This window comes from Gigantopelta aegis, chromosome 9 (assembly GCF_016097555.1).
Source record: "Gigantopelta aegis isolate Gae_Host chromosome 9, Gae_host_genome, whole genome shotgun sequence".
Lineage (NCBI taxonomy): Eukaryota > Metazoa > Mollusca > Gastropoda > Neomphalida > Peltospiridae > Gigantopelta > Gigantopelta aegis.
This window is the reverse complement of record NC_054707.1, coordinates 9,606,304-9,628,957: the sequence shown is the minus strand read 5'-3', so window position 1 is coordinate 9,628,957 and position 22,654 is coordinate 9,606,304. Positions and strand designations below refer to the sequence as shown.

The 22,654-nt window shown below is 37.4% G+C and overlaps 1 protein-coding gene across 1 annotated transcript in view; it reads right to left on the bottom strand.

Moving 5' to 3' along the window:
- LOC121380932 overlaps positions 1–22,654 on the bottom strand; it is a 116,068-nt gene that overhangs the window by 28,824 nt on the left and 64,590 nt on the right. The window contains 1 exon segment of the mRNA XM_041509973.1: positions 9,116–9,347. Within this exon segment, the coding sequence (XP_041365907.1) occupies positions 9,116–9,347 (232 nt within the window).

Sequence of the window (22,654 nt, the reverse complement as noted above, 5' to 3'; positions counted from 1 at the left end):
CAGCATGTCTGTACTTAATTTGGGCATACACATACATACATGCACATATTTTGGGCACAACATTTATTGTGACTTTGCTGTAATCTAAAGTATTATCTAAGGTGTGCTGTTGGCCATCCTGGTTGGATATTTCTCAGATTCAGCTCTTTGTTGCAACCACTTTATGGTTTATTAAAATTACATGTATGCCTTAAGGACAGCATGCTCGAAACTCAAGTGATATAAACAGAAAAATAAATATAACAGGAATCGATAAACTGATTTGTGACACTTTCCACTGTGTTAAAATGACTGTTTGATCGAGTCAGTTATTGGTATTGCTTACAATGAATCTCTATATTGACACGCTGCACTATGTATCGCTTGGTATGCGTCTCAATGCCTGAACACAGACACTGATGGTATGGATAAGAATAGAGTTCATGCTTAAATGCACAATAACAACAACGATGGTGGAAAATGATACACGTTGGAGCCTGTATCCTGACACAGATTGTATCAGAATACCCATATCATTTTACCTGTATCATAACAGATCATATCAGAATACCTGTATTATAACAGATCATATCAGAATACTGTCAAACATCAAGTGAACCATTTCGTAACATCGTGGTGGACACATCAGAACACACTATTGTTTTCAACTCATTCATATTAATAATGAATGGTACCGGTATAATTACCTTGTATTACTAACCCAACAGCCACTAATAATGTGCAGAGGGTGTTGTTAAACACTTTATTTTGTCTATAAAGGTTCATTATCATAATTGTAAGTGCCATACTTAAATACTATTTTTACATATGTTGTGCAATATTGAATATATTATTCATCGGATATCAATAAACAAAACAAACAAAAGCCTCTTTAAATTGACCTTGATTACCAAGACAGATGGACAGAAATATATAGACATAACATGTATTCGTTATGGGACATGGCAATGATAATCCAAGCTGACCACTATCTGCCCTACTACTGACTACACACACGTACACATCTAATTGCTACTTACTGACATGTAGAAGTACTGCAGACTCTAGTATCCATTACATGTTCCAGCCAGGTATCTACAGGTAGACTGCCACAGGTGTATACTACTATATACACACTGACAGAATGAAAGGAGGAAACAATTGGTATAGTAGACCAAGTTTCAGTCACCATTAGTGTCACAATGGCTGTAAAGGTACAAAGATGTGATATTGTGGGACTGACACCCAGTAATATAATATTGAATGTCAGTAATGTAAGATGAATGTCAGTAATGTAAGATGAATGTCAGTAATGTAAGATTGAACATCAGTAATGTAAGATTTAATGTCAGTAATGTAAGACTGAACGTAAGTAATGTAAGATTGAATGTCAGTAACAGAGTTAACTATCCATGCCAAGATGAGGGTTTCTGCTTGCAGTCATTCTTTTCTATTAGTGTTGGTGTGATCCCTCATTTCTTTGTGTTGTGTTGTGATCCATGCATAAAGGAGCCACCATGCTGACTGACCACATACAATACAGCACAGTACAATGAACGTCATTAACACAGAGGTGTGAACTGGCCTCGGAGGTCTGGTGGTTAAGCCATCGGATGATCAGTGTATGGCCGGTAGGTATTGGGTTCACATCCCAGTACTGGCTCCAATACAGAGTGCAGAATTAATGAAACCTAAAACACATCAAAGCTGGCTCTGGATCTTTTTGAGTCTGGCGACTCTGGTGTCATCAAAATATGACACATTCTATGTCATCTGATGTCAGATCGGTAGTTCTTGCTGGCACATGCATGCAGACACAGTGTGTTTTTGTTGTATTAGATTCAATGTGTTTCTGTTTTGACTAGTACCATATTCACCAGACCCAGACCCATCTCTGATGTGTTTTGTTGTATTAGATTCAATGTGTTTCTGTTTTGACTAGTACCATATTCACCAGACCCAGACCCATCTCTGGTGTGTTTTGTTGTATTAGATTCAATGTGTTTCTGTTTTGACTAGTACCATATTCACCAGACCCAGACCCATCTCTGGTGTGTTTTGGGTCTAAATCACTACATCATCTTCTCTTTTTACACCAACATCTTCCATGTTAGCCATTAATTTGCACAACAAAATTATTAACATTTTCAAAATCGTATCTCTGCAAAAGTGAAAAGGATGTTCTAACAATAATATGATGGTTTGATATCGATCTTGGGACCAGCTGCACGAAGTGATCTTAGCAGTAAGATAACCGTAACTACATAAGGTAGTTATCACTTCATGGAACTGGGCCCAGCTAGGTGTCTTTGTTTGGACAGACAGTCCAAAGAGCAGAGGTCAGTCTCCAAGATAGCGTGCTTGAACTTTAATTGGATACAGGCATTGGAGATGAATGAAAATGAAAAGGTTTCTATGGAAAGTAATGTCCTGTGTTATTTTACAAATATGTCATTCAAGTAACAAAGTGGCAAGCACAAAAAAACCCACCCATTTCAATTCTTGAAATTTTGTGGCACAAAAAGTGTTAAGGTATTTAATTTATACAAACTATTTAGTAAAAAGAACAATAATTGCATTGTTGCAACATCTATTTGTGTATTAAGAGATGTATATTAGCATATTTGTTTTTACTGACTATACATGTATACATTTACCAATTTGTGTGACTGAATGACTGACTGACTGACTGACTGAATGAATGAACAACACAAAAATACATGTATCTGCTATTTTGTTGTCAAACAAGTTCTAAGTACATGAATAGGATTCCAATTTATGCGCAATATGATCTCTCGTCATTGTATTCAAAGGCATGCAGAAAGGAGAGCTACTTCCTACAGTATTTCTGCTATGCACTGAACTTGTGTGTCTACATGACACCTACCTGTGTATTTACATTAAGTATTTACACCTCAAATACCGCCTGCTCACTGTGCCCGATGGACAGCGTCTCCATACGGATGAACACAAGTGATGTATTGATGGCTGGTCACAAATACGTACACCACCAACTCACATGACTCTAATCCATATCCCACAGACCAGGTTAAAATCAAGATAAACAAAATGAGGATGATTTGTTTAAACAATAACTAAGTACATTTTAAACTATGTGTATCTGTTTTCAGTAATTAAAGACATCTACCAAACAGCTAACACTGCAAGGAGGATCACTTAGAGGCATGTTATACATTAATCATGGTGTGCTTTGTTATCAACCAAAATCAATGATTGCTTAATTATTTTGAAGGAAAAAAAGAAATGTTTTATTTAACGACGCACTCAACACATTTTATTTACGGTTATATGGCGTCAAGACATATGGTTAAGGACCACACAGATTTTGGGAGGAAACCCACTGTCGCCACTACATGGGCTACTCTTTCCGATTAGCAGCAAGGGATCTTTTATTTGCGCTTCCCACAGGCAGGATAGCACAAACCATGGCCTTTGTTGAACCAGTTATGGATCACTGGTCGGTGCAAGTGGTTTACACCTACCCATTGAGCCTTGCGGAGCACTCACTCAGGGTTTGGAGTCAGTATCTGGATTAAAAATCCCATGCCTCGACTAGGATCCGAACCCAGTACCTACCAGCCTGTTATTTTGAAGAATTTTCTTCAATTATCAACATAATGAGATAACATATGAATTGTCAGTCTTGTGTTATTTTAACGGAAACAAAAACAACATTATCAATATATTTTCATTTTCCATGACTTTCCATAGCTTTATGACACATCTCAAAATTCCATGACTTTCCATGATCCAAGTCAAAATTCTATGACTTTTCTGGCCTATAAAATTACATTTGCTAATTATGACTTTCCAAGATTCCCCATCTTTACAAACCAACGGTGCTTTTCTGTGACTTTACCCTATAAGTATCCAAATTGGCCTATGTATCCTGGTTTTTCAATGTCAGAAGTACTTCAATTTCATTGGATGCAGTACAATTCAGTTGGGTCAATCACGTTGCTTGGTATGACAAATAAGGATGGCCCCCACCTGTGAGTTTGCCATGACATGTTTCCAAAACATAAATGTTTTTTTATTTGAATAACATCACTTAATTCATGCTAGATTCAAACTAAAATTATTATAATTTTTTTCACAGTTTTTTGTTTGACAATTGCATGTGAACACATTTGACTGAACAAAGTATTACGAAGGTAGACACACTGCTCTCTTGTTAACTATTAACTACAGTTACTGAGACCGATCAGCAGTGGCATTACACTAGGAACATAACCAGGCTGTCAATGCAATAACCAATAGCAGATATTACTTCCAATACTGGAAAAGCTGCAAAGAGTATGTAGGATATCAGGACAGAATGGGACACTTTGCTTGTGAAGATGAGGATTTCGTAGACGTCTATGAACTCTGTTAATTCTTAAAGACAGGGCAGCAGATACCATGGTCTTTGATGTCCCAGTCATAGAGCACCAGGTGAAACAGAATGACCTGTTGCTCTTTATAGGCAAGCGTTATACCACAGAGTTATGTACATCCAACCCCTATTTCGACATTAAAAACAAAATTAGATTTTGAAAACATTCACTATACAGAATGAATATTTAATGACACCCCAGCACACAAACTACAGACTGGCTATTCACGGATTGGAATAGGCCAAATTTGCAAAAGCCTTATATGTACAGTAACACTACTGTCAATAACACTATTACTAGTAAGTCATGGTTATCTGCAAACTTAGTACAAACGTACATGTACATATTACTGATTGTTACATCATTGCTGATAGTGCTAGAAATAGGTAATTATTACAGATATCAAGATCTGTACAAAAGCTACAGGTTATGGACTATTATGCTAATAGACTTTTAGATGTTACCGTAATGTGAAATAACACTACTCAATACATAACCCTTCCATTTTATATAATGGAAGCTATACACGTAATATACAAAGCTAATTACGTAAGAAAGTATGTAACATATTGCAATAAGTTACTTGTATTCATGTAGGTACCACATGTAGTGTACATTCTCCAAAGCAAAAGCCTACCATTTAATTCTTGGACAAGTCACAAGTAAAATACACTGCTTAATATATTTTGTTACCAACTTATAAAATGTTAAAAATAATGACATCTGTGACTTAATGGTGGTGGCTACAGCATGTAGTTCCTAACATCAGACCGCTGTGGTTATCCTATGAATTTACCGCTGTGCTTATCCTATGAATTTACCACTGTGGTTATCCTATGATTTTACCGATATGGTTATCCTATGATTTTACCGCTGTGGTTATCCTATGAATTTACCACTATGGTTATCCTATGAATTTACCACTATGGTCATCCTATGAATTTACCGCTGTGGTTATCCTATGAATTTACCGCTGTGGTTATCCTATGAATTTACCGCTGTGGTTATCCTATGAATTTACCACTATGGTCATCCTATGAATTTACCGCTGTGGTTATCCTATGAATTTACCACTGTGGTTATCCTATGAATTTACCACTATGGTCATCCTATGAATTTACCGCTGTGCTTATCCTATGAATTTACCACTATGGTCATCCTATGAATTTACCGCTGTGCTTATCCTATGAATTTACCGCTGTGATTATCCTATGAATTTACCACTATGGTCATCCTATGAATTTACCACTGTGATTATCCTATGAATTTACCGCTGTGATTATCCTATGAATTTACCGCTGTGCTTATCCTATGAATTTACCACTATGGTCATCCTATGAATTTACCGCTGTGCTTATCCTATGAATTTACCGCTGTGATTATCCTATGAATTTACCACTATGGTCATCCTATGAATTTACCACTGTGATTATCCTATGAATTTACCGCTGTGATTATCCTATGAATTTACCACTATGGTCATCCTATGAATTTACCGCTGTGATTATCCTATGAATTTACCGCTGTGCTTATCCTATGAATCTACCACTATGGTCATCCTATGAATTTACCGCTGTGCTTATCCTATGAATCTACCACTATGGTCATCCTATGAATTTACCACTGTGATTATCCTATGAATTTACCACTATGGTCATCCTATGAATTTACCACTGTGATGATCCTATGAATTTACCGCTGTGCTTATCCTATGAATTTACCGCTGTGGTTATCCTATGAATTTACCGCTGTGCTTATCCTATGAATTTACCGCTGTGGTTATCCTATGAATTTACCGCTGTGCTTATCCTATGAATTTACCGCTGTGCTTATCCTATGAATTTACCGCTGTGCTTATCCTATGAATTTACCGCTGTGCTTATACTATGAATTTACCGCTGTGCTTATCCTATGAATTTACCGCTGTGGTTATCCTATGAATTTACCCCTGTGCTTATACTATGAATTTACCGCTGTGCTTATCCTATGAATTTAGCACTATGGTCATCCTATGAATTTACCGCTGTGCTTATCCTATGAATTTACTACTTCAGATGTGGGGCTCAATATAATTCTTCTGAAATTGTATATATAAATAAAGTGGTCATATTTTATGGTGATCTTTCTGTTTTGTTTTAGGGTTGTTGTCGGGTGTTATTTTTTTCTCTCACACATCTGTCTTCTCCATTAAAATATTGGGTTTTCCATCTTTCCATCCCCCCTCCCCCACCTCTAGTCGGCTACTGTATGGCGGACTACGTGTTCCCTGGATGATGTTTTGTTCCTAGACACTTGCCACATACCTTGTATGTACACACACGCACACGTGTGTAATACACACATTCAGTTACTCATGTACTATGTACCTGCAGAAGTGCATGCATGTAATGAAACAAGAAATACATGTACCTCCACCCGCTCTATATATATTGATAGAATGACTCACATTATAAATCCGGTATACACACACACTAAAAGGGTATTAAATTTACATCTATTAGAGGTGGGTCTTGATATATTGTTTCATTTAAAGGGTCAAAGCCACTTTAACTTGTTTTTAACTCAAGATGAATATATTTTGTATAACTCAGGGGTTTAAATACTCTGCTCCCTATAGCTGTTCCCCACGTGTGATAACAAAAAGAATTCTATATCCGGCACTACTGACGACATAGTGCTAAAACATAACCTAACCTAACCATAAAAATATTTGTTATATTCTTTAAAGAATAAGGAAGTCTTGCTGTTGATTACAAAATGGATAACAATTAATATACCGTAAGTGTTGATAGAATGAAACGTGTTGTCTTTGGACATAAAACTATATACAATTGGAAGCAGAGGGGGTGGGGGCAAATAGTTTACAATGTAAGGAAAATCCTTCATATGTGGACCTTTTTCTTGCCTGCCAATACCAACCATGATTAATTTCCTTCATTTTTATTAAAGTAAATCTGCATGGCGCTTAATTTCTTTGACATTATCAATCTTGCTAATATTTGCAATGCACAGAGGTGTGTATTAGACCAATGCGATTATTTCCACATTTAGCCTTGCTTGCTGAACAAAGTACCAGATGTAATCTCAGTTTAATACGGCATCCACCAGACTATCAGGGGCAAGACGAAGCCCAGTGGGGCAGGACCCAGCCCAGTGGGGCAGGACGCAGCCCAGTGGGGCAGGACGCAGCCCAGTGGGGAGGACCCAGCCAACTGGGGCAGGATGCAGCCCAGTGGGGCAGGACGCAGCCCAGTGGGGCAAGACGCAGCCCAGTGGAGGAGGACGCAGCCCAGTGGGGCAGGACGCAGCCCAGTGGGGCAGGACGCAGCCCAGTGGGGAGGATGCAGCCCAGTGGGGCAGGACGCAGCCCAGTGGGGCAGGACGCAGCCCACTGGGGCAGGACGCAGCCCAGTGGGGAGGACGCAGCCCAGTGGGGCAGGACGCAGCCCAGTGGGGAGGACGCAGCCCAGTGGGGGAGGACGCAGCCCAGTGGTGGAGGACGCAGCCCAATGGGGCAGGACGCAGCCCAATGGGGCAGGACGCAGCCCAGTGGTACAGCACTTGCTTGATGCGCCATCGTGATCAATGTGGGATCGAACCCAGTTAGTGGGCCCATTGGGCTATTTCTCATTCCAGCCAGTGTACCACAACTGGTATATCAAAGGCTGTGGTATGTACTACCCTGTCTGTGGGATGGTGCATATAAAAGATACCTTGCTGCTAATCAAAAAGAGTTTCCTCTCTCAATATCTGTGTGGTCATTAACCGTATGTCTGACTCCATGTAACCATAAATAAAACATGTTGAGTGTGTCGTTAAATAAAACATTTCTTTTCATCAGACTATCAATATCATGTACTGCACCACAGAGACTAATTCAGTGAAAAGATGTTTGACAAACTATATTGACGGAAATAAACTTAATCTATATTAATATAACCATCACAATACTTCTACTTATCTACTTTTAATAACATCCATTAATATTTAACATACTTTCAGCTAGTACAAATAGTGCAGTGGTTTTCATAGCAAGAGTTCCTTTGACATATTATCCTGTTAACAACTATACATATTAAAATAATATTTTAGGTTATAAATATCTGAGTTATAGTTAGGTTTCATTCAAGAATATACCAACATAATATTCATATTTTATTTTAAATCTAATATCAACATGTAAATTCAATATCCCAATAGGAGGGTGGGGGTAGGGGTGAGGAGTGGAATTCTTTCCTCTTTTTTTTCAAATAAACCCAAATTGACAGCATCACTAAATGTTTATTTTTTAAATTACATATTAATTGGAGCTCAATATAAAGAGTTAAATTAATTACAGGTACATTAATGTACTAACATGCACCCATCTGCCAATTCTGTTCCTAATACTGGAAATAAATATGGTTTAAATTTCAAAACAAAACAAGTTAGTACATGTACAAGCTATTCTGTTAATTACTATGTGTTTCTGGATCACGTTTATTCGACACGTGGTAGAAAAACCTGCCTTCAAATAAATATACACCAGTGTAATTGATTTCACCCTGTAATTATGAAATCCTGGTGAGGGAAAAAACAACAACGTTATAACATAGCAACAACATAAACATGAGAGAACTACAACAATGTAAACAGAGTAAACAAAACAGTTATAATAATAATACATGTATAATAATAATAATAATATAATGGTACTAAAATACCAATAACTCAAATACTAAACGTGTTCACAATACTACCTCGAAGGGGCGGACACCCTTGGTGGATTCCTTCTGAAACTTTTTTGTTTTGTCACTGTGGGAGTTTTTTAGCACCAGCTGCACAGTGCGTCCCTCCAGGGATCCGATTGTCTGGTTGGCTTTGTACTCCAGCAGTTTGCCCGTGTCGTCCGAGAACACTGCCAGGCTGTACCCCGACGGGCTCACCTTACAGCGTGCGGCCAGCTGAATACGCAGGTCACACATAGGTACACTGAAACAAACAACAGGTATACATGTCACAGGTAGAGTTACACTTGTAGATCTACCTGTAGTTACCCACCTTGTCTGACGATGACGACGGTGGTCCAGAAAACGTAAGTTTCTTCTTTCTGCCAAACATGTTGTCCACTCAATTCTCTCAACTCAATCGAATTTGAGAATATAAACAGTGTGTCACACACACACACACACAAGAATAATGCAGGTAGCAGCAAAGGCTAGACAAAGAGAACGACTGGCCTAGCTGTCAGGTGTAACACAGGTGAGAGGGAATCTCTCCATGGAGTCGACTAAGCCACTGTCCTCAGACTATGATTTGTCTGTGTGTTTGTGTGTAGTACAAGACACAGCACACCTACAGCACTCAGCATGTTCACTACCACAGTGTGCTGCTGCTGAGACACTGGTCACATGATCTCAACACAGTCCCACACCACATAGACTTGCTCAGGGCCATTTCAACACCACTTGTAACAGTCAAAGAAATGTGACAGGCTTGTGTGTTTTGGTGCTGGTCGGCCAGTCTAGTGGTGTAATGGTAAATACTGGGTTCCATTGATATATTACAGAGTATGTGGTAGTCTAATCTGAATGGGCAGTGGTTGTGAATGCAGTGGAGTCTAACAGAAAGCAGGTGTCAGTTGACAGGCAGTGCTGGGCCAGGTACCATGCAATCAAGGCTATACACCGGTGAACACTGTTCAATCAATGGGACCGGCAGCTCGTTACCTCAGGTAAATAAAGGTGAGTGATGCAGACACTCAAGTCTACTGGCCTTGGTGGTGTCATGGTTAAGCCATTGGACTTAAGGTTGGTAGGTAATGGGTTCACATCCCAGTACCTGCTCCCACCTAGAGTGAGTTTAATGACTCATCGGGTAGGTGTTACACATAAGGCCTCAACAACAACTTGTAAAACACTACACCAACTTCTCTCTCACTAATAACTGACCACTAACCCACTATAGCTGTTCTGGACAGACAGCCCAGATAGCTGAGGTATGTGCCCAGGACAGCACGCTTGAACCTTAAGTGGATATAAGCATTAAAGTAAGTATATAAGTAAACAATTTCTTTGTTTGTTTTGTTTAACAACACCACTAGAGCACATTGATTTATTAATCATCAGAAATTGGATGTCGACCATTTGTTGATTTTAACAAATAATCAGATATTTTTCCATTAGTAGCAAAGGATCTTTTATATGCACCACCCCACAGACAGGACAGCACACACCACAGCCAGTTGAAATGAGAATAGCCCACTTAAATTTGATGCCTGTTGATGAAATATATACATAATACAGGTAACAGAAATAATTTTAAAAAAACTTTTGAGAGCAATGTTATGAAGAGAGGTGAATTTTAAAGGTGCATTTTCTTTAATAGTGGGGTGTAGCCCAGTGGTAAAGCACTCACTCGATGCGCGGTCGGTCTGGGATCGATCCCCTTCAGGCTATTTTTCGCTCCAGCCAGTGCTCCACAGCTGGTGTAACAAAGGTCATGGTATGTATTATCTTGCCTGTGGGATGGTGCATATAAAAGATCCCTTGCTGCTAATATAAAAGAGTAGCACATGAAGTGGCGACAGCGGGCTTTCTCTCACAATATCTGTGTCGTCCTTTACAATATGTCCGATGCCATATAACCCTAAATAAAATGTGTTGAGTGCATTGTAAAATAAAACATTTCCTTTCTTATTAATAGTCAAAGCACTGTCATTCCTTTTTTTTCACATTGTATGTACTTGTGATATACTCTGAATGATATCTATGTTAGCATTGATGGACAGTGTATTATGATGTATTTCCGGGTACCAGCAATCCATGTAAGGGAGATAACTCACCTCTGGAAGCATTCCTTGTTGAACCCATAATGAAGAATTCTTAAAATTCCAGTAGCAACATCTAGGGGCAATTTATTACTGTTCTATACACTTTTTAAAAAGCAAACAGCAAGTTGTTTACTGTCAAATTTGATATGACACATAGTTATGTGAACCTTTCTCAGATGGTAAGTGTAATGGTAATATTTATTGTGAAGATAATAGACATATCTGTCGAACTATATCAGAACACAGTGAAACGTCTAACAAACACTGCATGTTTAAGGACAATATCCTCACTGGACAAACACAAAGAGCAAGGTCAGTCTGGGATCAATCCCCATCGGTGGAAAAAATTGGGCTATTTCTCATTCCAGCCAGTACACCACTACCGGTATATCAAAGGTCATGGTATGTGCTGTTTTGTGTGTGAGATAATACATATAAAAGATCCCTGTAACGGGTTTCCTTTGTTAAGATTATATGTCAAAATTACCAAATATTTGACATCCAATAGCAGATAATTAATAAATCAATGTACTCTAGTGGTGTCATTAAACAAAACAAACCTTAACTTTTCATATGTATGGCATCGTTTTTGGCACCCAAACATGCCCAGTGCCTATGTTGTTTAACAAAACCATAAACACAGAAAACGGTCCTAACAGTGGATATAAAATTATAAAACAACTGCAAAATAACCAGTTCTGAAAAAGTTGGGATTGTGCAAACATTTAAACAAAATTTTTGCTGTGTCTAAAATGTCTCCTGAAAATTATCTAAACTCACTTGTCTTATATCTATAAATACTAATTCTTCTTTTAACAAAAAAAATTGCTTTTAGATGTATCATTTATACAAACACCACTGTTTTACTCTTTAGCAGGAAGTTTAAGGATATCAGAATGAATACAAATTTAAAAAACACACTTAACCATATATGCTAATATGAAAAGTGATAAATACTAATTCTTCTTTTAACAAAAAAAATTGCTTTTAGATGTATCATTTATACAAACACCACTGTTTTACTCTTTAGCAGGAAGTTTAAAGATATCAGAATGAATACAAATTTTAAAAACACACTTAACCATATATGCCAATATAAATCATTATGTCATAAATTAAGGAATGTGACAATGCCTGTTAAAAATGCACTGCTGAATTGTTGTTATGCCCCTAGGTATAACAATGACAGTACATCAAACACACATCTGCATAATGTAATAACCTTCACACAAAATCACCTGCATTAAATTCACATTTACTTGTAGGTATGTGATGTTTCACTTAATTGTATTCAATCAGAATTATGGGTTATGCTGGTGCTAAATTATTAAATATTTGAAGTCCAATAGCCAATGAGTAATAAAATAAATATGCTCTAGGGTGTCGTTGAACAAAAAAGTATGTCGAGGTGTTAACCATAAATTCAATTTCTTTTCTGTTTTTGTTTAGAATCAATAAACTATGTTAAAGTTGAACCAATCAAGTCTTGTTACTAAGTACAGACTTGTACCAGGTTAAATGATTGGGAGTTAGTTGCCTTCTTTATAGTTTGTTTTGTTTAACGACATCACTAGAGCACATTGATTTATTAATCAGCTATTACTGGATGTCAAACATTTGGTGATTTTTATAAATAGTCAGAGAGGAAACCTGTTACATTTAAAAAAAAAATTTCCCCCATAAGTAGCAAGAGATCTTTTATATGCACCATCCCAGACAGGACAGCACATACCACGGCCTTTGATATACCAGTCGTGGTGTACTGGCTGGAACGAGAAATAGCCCAATGGGCCCACCGACGGGGATCAAACCCAAACTGACTGCATATCAAGCAAGCGCTTTACCACTGTGTTACATCCCACCCTTCCCTTTTAATAGGTTCTTCGGTTTACAGGTTATAATAGTAAATATGAAAGTGAGTTACAAAAACAAAATGGCAAATTTTAATATTAATGGTTGGGTACTGAGCATGGCCCTAGGCTTACGGTTGCATAAAGGGTCTAAAATGGTGACCCCCTGTAGAATGTATACAAAGTATCTGTCAAAATAATATCATACATTTTGGACAGAAAACATGGACAATTTTGACCAAATAGCAGAAAACCCCAAAATACTGTACAAAAAATTTAAAATCCAGAATTCCTGATAAATCCAACAAATGTTCATCCAGTCAATTGCGAATTTCAAAAACAACTGGCGAATTTTATTTTCATTTGGCGAAATAATTTCATGTAATAATTGATATTTTGATCCAAAAGAACTGAGTGTCTGTAATTTTTGAAGTTTAATAGATAATTTGGCAAAATTTTCTGCCGACCCAGACTTAGACATGGTTTTAACGTGCTCATATACCTCTACGGTTTCGAACACGCCTACCCGAGTCCAGCCTCCTGCAGCTGATCCAGAACTAGCCCACATCTTTGTAACACAATGTAGCCAACTGCAGTTTCAATACCTTTAATACAATGTAACCTTCTGTTGAGTTAATTATCTTCCACTGAACAGGAATATGTTAATTGTTAAAAACCCTTAAACACTAATATGTGGAATATATGTATCAGCTTTTGATCTACCTACGGTATTATTTGAAGTGAATCACCAGTAGAAGAGATACAAGTAAGTTTTTATGTGAACCATTGAATTACAGGTAACTAAATCTTTATCTTTATTTGAACTAAATAACCATTAAAATGTATGTCACATAAGTTTTTATTTGAACTAAATAACCATTAAAATGTATGTAACATAAGATTTTATTTGAACTAAATGACCATTAAAATGTATGTAACATAAGATTTTATTTGAACTAAATGACCATTAAAATGTATATAACATAAGTTTTTATTTGAACTAAATAAAAATCACCATTAGAAAAGTTAAGTTTTATCTGAACAAAATCACCATTAAAACAAACGGCTAAGTTTTTATCTGATCTAAATGAAAATCACACCATTAAAACACCATGTAACTAAGTTTTTATGTGAACTAAATGAAAATCTCCATTAGAATAGCAAGGGTTATTTTGGTTTTGTTACACAAGATAAAAGCATTAAAATAAACTTTGAGCAGGAGCTGTGTTTAGACCTATTAAACAACTAGGGCTAAAACGCAAATGTCACCAAGCCAATTATTGAAGCAGTGTCAACATGGTATTCACTTTTCATAGCAGTTTTCACTTCTTGGAGCCTGTAGGCTGTATAGGAAACAGTTAGTTTATCCAGCTGTATGTGAACAATAAGTTTGTTTAATTGCATTAGCATTGATGCATAAAACTAATGACAATTGCATGGTAATACAATCATTTTATGCTTTAACTAAGATGAAACATGAATTCTGTGAAATTAAATGTATTGCCTACCATAAGCTTTTTCGGTTCACTGTGATGAACATCAAAGGTGCAATTATAAAAAGTTTGGTCAAGGTTGTTTTGTTTAAGAAACCACTGGAGCACATTGATTAATTAATCATCAACAATTATTGGATGTCAAACATTTGGTAATTATGATATGTAGTCATCAGTGGAAACCTGCTACATGTTTCCTAATGCATCTTTTATATGCACTTTCCAAAAGACAGAAAATCACACACCACAGCCTTTGTTCAGTCGTGGCGCACTGGTTGGAACTAACAGGCACACACACCACAGCCTTTGTTCAGTCGTGGTGCACTGGTTGGAACTAACAGACACACACACTTCAGCCTTTGTTCAGTCGTGGTGCACTGGTTGGAACTAACAGACACACACACACCACAGCCTTTGTTCAGTCGTGGTGCACTGGTTGGAACTAACAGACACACACACCACAGCCTTTGTTCAGTCGTTTTGCACTGGTTGGAACTAACAGACACACACACCACAGCCTTTGTTCAGTCGTGGTGCACTGGTTGGAACTAACAGACACACACACCACAGCCTTTGTTCAGTTGTGGTGCACTGGTTGGAACTAACAGACACACACACCACAGCCTTTGTTCAGTCGTGGTGCACTGGTTGGAACTAACAGGCACACACACCACAGCCTTTGTTCAGTCGTGGTGCACTGGTTGAAACTAACAGACACACACACCACAGACTTTGTTCAGTCGTGGTGCACTGGTTGGAACTAACAGGCGGGATGTAGCCCATTGGTAAAGTGATCACTTGATGCAGGGTTGATTTCAGATCAATCCCCATCGGTGGGCCCACTGGGCCATTTCTCAATCCAGCCAGTGCACCATGAATGGTATATCAAAGGCCATGGTATATACCATCCTGTCTGTGGGATGGTGCATATAAAAGATCCCTTACTACTAATGGATAAAATGTAGCAGGTTTTATATTTACGACTGTCAAAATTACCATATGTTTGACATCCAATAGCCGATGATTAATTAATCAATGTGCTCTAGTGGTGTCATTAAACAAAACAAACTTTCTTGGTTGGAACGAGGAAAAATCCCAATCAAATGAATGGATCCACCAAGGTCCTGTGACGCTAGCACCTCAAGCGAGCACTCAACCTACTGAGCTAAATCCTGTCCCACACAAGTCAAAGATAATTCTGTCACTGACCGACTAAATCTCACTGTCTGATACAGATACTGACAGTTTTATGTATACTGTCATCGATTGTTCACAACACAGATATTATGACCAGTAATAAATAAAATATTAATAACATTACCATGTTATAGGAAACTTAAATCCACTGTCAATCAATTTGCATTCAGTGACACTATGATAATCATACATGTAATTTTAAACTTAAATCCACTGTCAATCAATTTGCATTCAGTGACACTATGATAATCATACATGTAATTTTAAACTTAAATCCTCTGTCAATCAATTTGCATTCAGTGACACTATGATAATCATACATGTAATTTTAAACTTAAATCCACTGTCAATCAATTTGCATTCAGTGACACTATGATAATCATACATGTAATTTTAAACTTAAATCCTCTGTCAATCAATTTGCATTCAGTGACACTATGATAATCATACATGTAATTTTAAACTTAAATCCTGTCAATCAATTTGCATTCAGTGACACTATGATAATCATACATGTAATTTTAAACTTAAATCCACTGTCAATCAATTTGCATTCAGTGACACTATGATAATCATACATGTAATTTTAAACTTAAATCCACTGTCAATCAATTTGCATTCAGTGACACTATGATAATCATACATGTAATTTTAAACTTAAATCCTCTGTCAATCAATTTGCATTCAGTGACACTATGATAATCATACATGTAATTTTAAACTTAAATCCACTGTCAATCAATTTGCATTCAGTGACACTATGATAATCATACATGTAATTTTAAACTTAAATCCTCTGTCAATCAATTTGCATTCAGTGACCTACTATGATAATCATTTTACATCCACTGTCAATCAATTTGCATTCAGTGACACTTAAATCATACTGTCAATCAATTTGCATTCAGTGACACTATGATAATCATACATGTAATTTTAAACTTAAATCCTCTGTCAATCAATTTGCATTCAGTGACACTATGACACTATGTCAATCAATTTGCATTCATGACACATACATGTAATTTTAAACTTAAATCCACTGTCAATCAATTTGCATTCAGTGACACTATGATAATCATACATGTAATTTTAAACTTAAATCCTCTGTCAATCAATTTGCATTCAGTGACACTATGATAATCATACATGTAATTTTAAACTTAAATCCACTGTCAATCAATTTGCATTCAGTGACACTATGATAATCATGTAATTTTAAACTTAAATCCTCTGTCAATCAATTTGCATTCAGTGACACTATGATAATCATACATGTAATTTTAAACTGCTGGGCCTGTGCTTGTAAAACTTCACAGTTTAGACTTGAATCTTTAACGACATCACATGGGGCGGGACATAGCCCAGTGGTAAAATGCCCGCTTGATGACAGTTGCTTTAGGATCAATCGATATCGGTGGACCTATTGGGCTATTTCTCGTTCCAGCCAGTGCACCTGTGCTATTCTGTCTGTGAGATGGTGCATATAACAGATTCCTTGCTACTAATGGGAAAGTATAGTGGATTTCCTCTCTAAGACTATATGTTGCAATAGCCAATGTGTTCTAGTGGAGTTGTTGAACAAAACAAACTTTTAATGACATCACTATAAGCACATGGCATGTTCCTTGATTTTGACAATCGTTTTATGATGAATAATTCCCATCTATAACTATGTATTTTGTTCTTTCGTTTAGTGACCAGTCAGAAGGAAAGAAGGAAATGTTTTATTTAACGACACACTCAACACCATTTATTTACGGTTATATGGCGTCAGACATATGCTTAAGGACCACACAGATAATGAGAGAGGAAACCTGCTGTTGCCACTTCATGGGCTACTCTTTTCGATTAGCAGCAAGGGATCTTTTATATGCACCATCCCACAGACAGGATAGCACATACCACAGCCTTTGTTACACCAGTTGTGGAGCACTGGCTGGAAAGAGAAATAGCCCAATGGGGCCACCAACGGGGATCGATCCTAGACTGACAGTGCATCAAGCGAACGCTTTACCACTGCGCTATATCCCACCCCTTAGATGTCATACAAGTAAATGTTTCTTTTCTCTTAAATTACCTAATGTACGGCAGTTGAAAATGACCTTTGTTAACCAGCAACCTGTGTAGAGGCCATATTTTGATACTCCGTAATCAGGTGTCTGCCAGACATGGGCCTCCCTGTACTAATTCCACAACACTGATATATCAAAGGTGGTGGTATGTGCTATCCTGTCTGTGGGATGGTGCATATAAAAGATCCCTTGCTGCTAATTCCCCTGAAGACTAGAAGTCAAAATTACCAAATGTTTGACATTCAATAGCCAATCATTAATAAGTCAATATGCTCCACAAGATGATATATACACATGTCTGTCACCTTAGAGATAAGAACTATTTCCAATATGTACTACCACACTAACGGTTTTAATATCAGAATACGTCCCTAGCATCATAATGAATGTGTTTGTCAACCCCATAGATAACAGCCGATCCCAATATGATGTACTGCAAAAATAAAGTGTCCAGTAAGAGCCTATTTCGTTGCAGTATTTATCAGTTTGTCATCCACTATTGCTTTGATAAGCACATACTCAAACAAGGAGCAGGAGGTGAGGTTTAGTTCAGATGATAGAACACTCACCTGATCTGTTTGGGTCACAGGATTGACCTGACCCACCCTCGGTGTACCCGTTGGAATTTTCTCATCCCAAACATTATCGCTATGGAAATATGCCGTTCTGTCTATGGGAAAGTGCATATAAAAGATCCATTGCCACTCTTGACTTATGTGTGTTAAATTATGCAGTGTTTGACATCCAATAGCCAATGATTATTTAACCTATCTGGACCAATATTCACAAAACATCGTAAGCCTAGTTTTACACGTAAACGTAAATCTACGACTGAAGAGCTATTCACGAAACAACGTAAACGTAAGTTACGTGTAAAGTTGGACGTAAATATAAGAGTGCCTCCGGTTACAACTAAAGCTGCACGTAAGTCATGTATATATTATAAATCAATCACTATCGCCATTATTTACTATTATTTACAGAAACTGGCAGCATTTCCAATAATTGAAGCAGTTTGCAATGGCGAACGCCCACGGATTGAACATATTTTTGTTGGTGATCGAACAGATTTTTTCAACTCAGCCAATTTCTTCTGAGTTATCTTTTCCTTTTTAAGAAATGTCCTCTAGTTCGTGCCAAAACGCGGATCCTCATCAATACTAAAATGTCATGGTTCGCCGTTCGCGATGTTATTGTTAGCAGACGACAAACGAAATTGCGTTTTGCACATTTTTCTCCGGTGAGAGTGTTAAATCGTAGGTTTACGTCCAACTAAGTTACGTTTATATTTACGACCGTCTTTGAGAATAAGGTGCTTCTTGCACGTAAACATAAATCTACGGCAGACGTAAGTGCTAGTCGTAGACGTAAATTTACACCTTTTTGTGAATATGGGTCCTGCTCTGATGGAAGTTTGTTTTGTTTAATGACACCTCTAGAGCACATTGATTTGTTAATCACTGGCTATTGGATGTCAAACATTTGGTAATTTGGACATATAGCCTTAGAGAGGAAACCCGCTACATTTTTCCATTAGTAGCAAGAGATCTTTTATATGCATCATCATACAGACAGGATAGCACATACCACAGCCTTTGATATACCAGTTGTGGTGCACTGGCTGAAACAAGACATAGCCCAATGGGACCACCGACGGGGATCGATCCTAGACCGACCGCGCACCAGGCAGGCACTTTACCACTGGGCTACATCCTGTCCCCTGCTCCGATGGTGTCATCAAACAAAACAAACAAATGAAAACACAAAATATTCACGATTATAGACTGGCTCACCAGCGTGATTTATACCGATTGCCATCAACATCTAGACCTCAGTCAACACCATCGACCTTCACCCCTGGTACCTGCAGGTAGTATAATGGGTGACAATGACCCTACAGTTACCAGATATAAACAGTGATAATGACTATAAAAGCGCACCATTCTCTGGACATCAAATGACTTCAAGTGATATCTTTATGTCCTGTGTTCTCACACAAGATTTATCAACCCATTCATCTTGCTAGCCTACAATAATAAATGTTATGTTACTAATATACACTCTCTCAATGGTCAAGAGAGATGATTTTGTGCCCGATAAAATGTTTAAACTTGTTTTCATAAAATATTACACTCATTTATAGCATAACAAGTGTGGCCGTTATAGATACCATATATCTTATGAGTTGTTTCAAAATGTATCTAATGAGCGAAAGTGAGTTTGATACTTTTTTAATTAAGTTGTAAGATACACGTTATCTAATGGACACGAATGTAGTATATATTGTATTCTATTTCTTACATATCCTCAATTGCAAACATCACAAATTTGTTAACCTCTTTGTGTCTGTGCTCGAATGACATCGTGGACCGAGCCTTATGATGTCATAAAGCAGTGTTACTTTATTAATATATGTGGTTATGGCACGTTAATATCTTATATCTTTATAACTCATGAAGAGAGTGAAATTATGTATCTAATTATTTTAACTACAGCATGTAAAGCAAATAAATTAGAGTTAATAAGTAATTTATAATTTCATCGTGTAACATATTTAATAGATTTCTAGACCTAACCTATTTTATGTTGAAACTGTCAATTTCGCCAACCAAGAGGTTGGTAAGTAGGCCTACTAGCTGTGTCTAAATCTGATGCCACAAATCATTAGTTGGATCATATTTTAGTTCATTTACGGTACAAAACATACATGGTGTTGACTAGTACAAACACTACAAGAAGAAACCCAATGCACCTATACGAAAGACTGTCACTTGCTTTTGAAGAGAGGTCTACAATCATTATATAACTTTCTGATTTGATTTCTTAAAATCTTTGAAAAAGAAACAGCTCATCAAAACTTTCTGCAGGCAAGTTCAACAGAATTTGTGTAATCCTGTGTAAACTGCCAGTCCAACAATAGACACAGTGTCCAGTGCTGCGGTTTGACAAGCTGTTGAATAACCTGACTGGTTAAATGGAGGCTTTCTTCACATTATGACACTGCAGTATTATGGACAGGCATCAAGGTACCTTGCCAACAATCACCACATTCGTTAACCCAGTTCTGTTTATAGGACAGGTTTTAAAGAGTTGAAGAGACTGGGCGTATTAAGGTAAAAATAGACTACATTCTGACAGGACGAAAAGTCCTGAAGCAACTATGACAGAAAGTAGCAGGATTTTTTAGAAGTCGGCCATTTTATATGACAGGAGCAAAACAAGTGTATCCCACTTGTCACATTTCTGTCATAACTCTCATTGTAAGCTTTAAGTGACAGACCCTAGATTTTAAACACAGTGTCGATAATTGAAATGACACATTTCTTTGATTATACTGTGTAGATTTTCTATGTCCATATGTCTGAAGTAGTTTCTGGCCATCGAGTTGTTTCTAATACCTCAAAATTAATTTTTCATATTTTTAGAAATGCACATACCTATGAGAAGTAATTGTTATGGAGATGAGCTGAAGTCTACTGTCTAAGGGTATCTCCCTGTTTCATCATCAAGGACTTTTCTTTCTCTCAATTGTAACTTTATCCAAATGTGTTACAGGTTTGTAGATTAACCAAACTAAGTGTCCATTTTCACAGGTTGAAACTAGGGTCTGTGAGTGTCACACTACTGATATTATCTGCATCCACAGTCAAAGACAAAAACCAAACTGATGCCTAAATGCAAAAGTAACACATATATCTGACCTTAATTAAGCATGAAAGAAATGACCTTTAGTACACCAATTGTGGAGCATTAGATGGAATGTTCAATAAAAAGACAGTTAAATGGAAAAAAAGAGGTTTGTTTCATCTACACCACTGGGGTGCACTGATTTATTAAACATTAGCTGATGGATGTCAAACAGTGATAATTCTGACATGAAGTCATCAGAGGAAACCTGCTACATTTTTCCATTAGCAGCAAGGGTTCTTTTATATGCATTTCGACAGCACATATCATGGCCTTTGATATACCAGTTGTGGAGAACTGGTTGGGATGGGGAAAAGAGTCAGTAAGTCTGCCATGGGGTTTGATCCTACAACACAAGCACATAGGGTGAACAATGAAGTGCCCGAGTTAAATAGCAACCAAGTTAAGAGCTGATAAAAACGAGGTTATAAAATGTATTTCTGGTAGGTAAAGATCTAATAATGTGAACAGTATGGAAGGAAGGAAACGTTTTATTTAACGACACGCTCAACACATTTTATTTACAGTTATATGGCATAATACATATGGTTAAGGGCCACACAGATATTGACAGAGAAAACTCCCCCGTCGCCACTTCATGGGCTACTCTTTTCTATTAGCAGCAAGGGATCTTTTATATGCACCATCCCACAGAAAGAATAGCACATACCACAACCTTTGATATACCAGTTGTGGATCACTGGTTGTAACGAGAAATAGCCCAATGGGTCCACCGGCGTGGGATCGATCCTAGACCAACCGCGCATCAAGCCCCTTGAACAGTATGGAGACAGAACACTTAGGTAAGTTTTATGGTTGTACAGGAAGATTTATCTAACCTGGCCGATATGAAAGGTGGATTTATCTAACCTGGCCAACATGAAACATAACTCTTCTAGGTCTGTTAGATAGATAAGTGAGCCCTCTGTGACAGGATGATGTCGGGTTATGTTCAGTGTAATATTAACTAATATGTAACAGCACCGTGACATAGTAACTTTATAGAATACCATACATTCTTCAAATGTTTTGTTCCAAGCATATCTTATGAGAAAGCCTAAAAAACCCTCCTAACTGCTTATAATCCTCAGTGCCCCCATTATCCATTGTTTATTCTATCTGTCTATTCTGATCTGCTGCACGCCAACCAGAAATATTGTTTGTG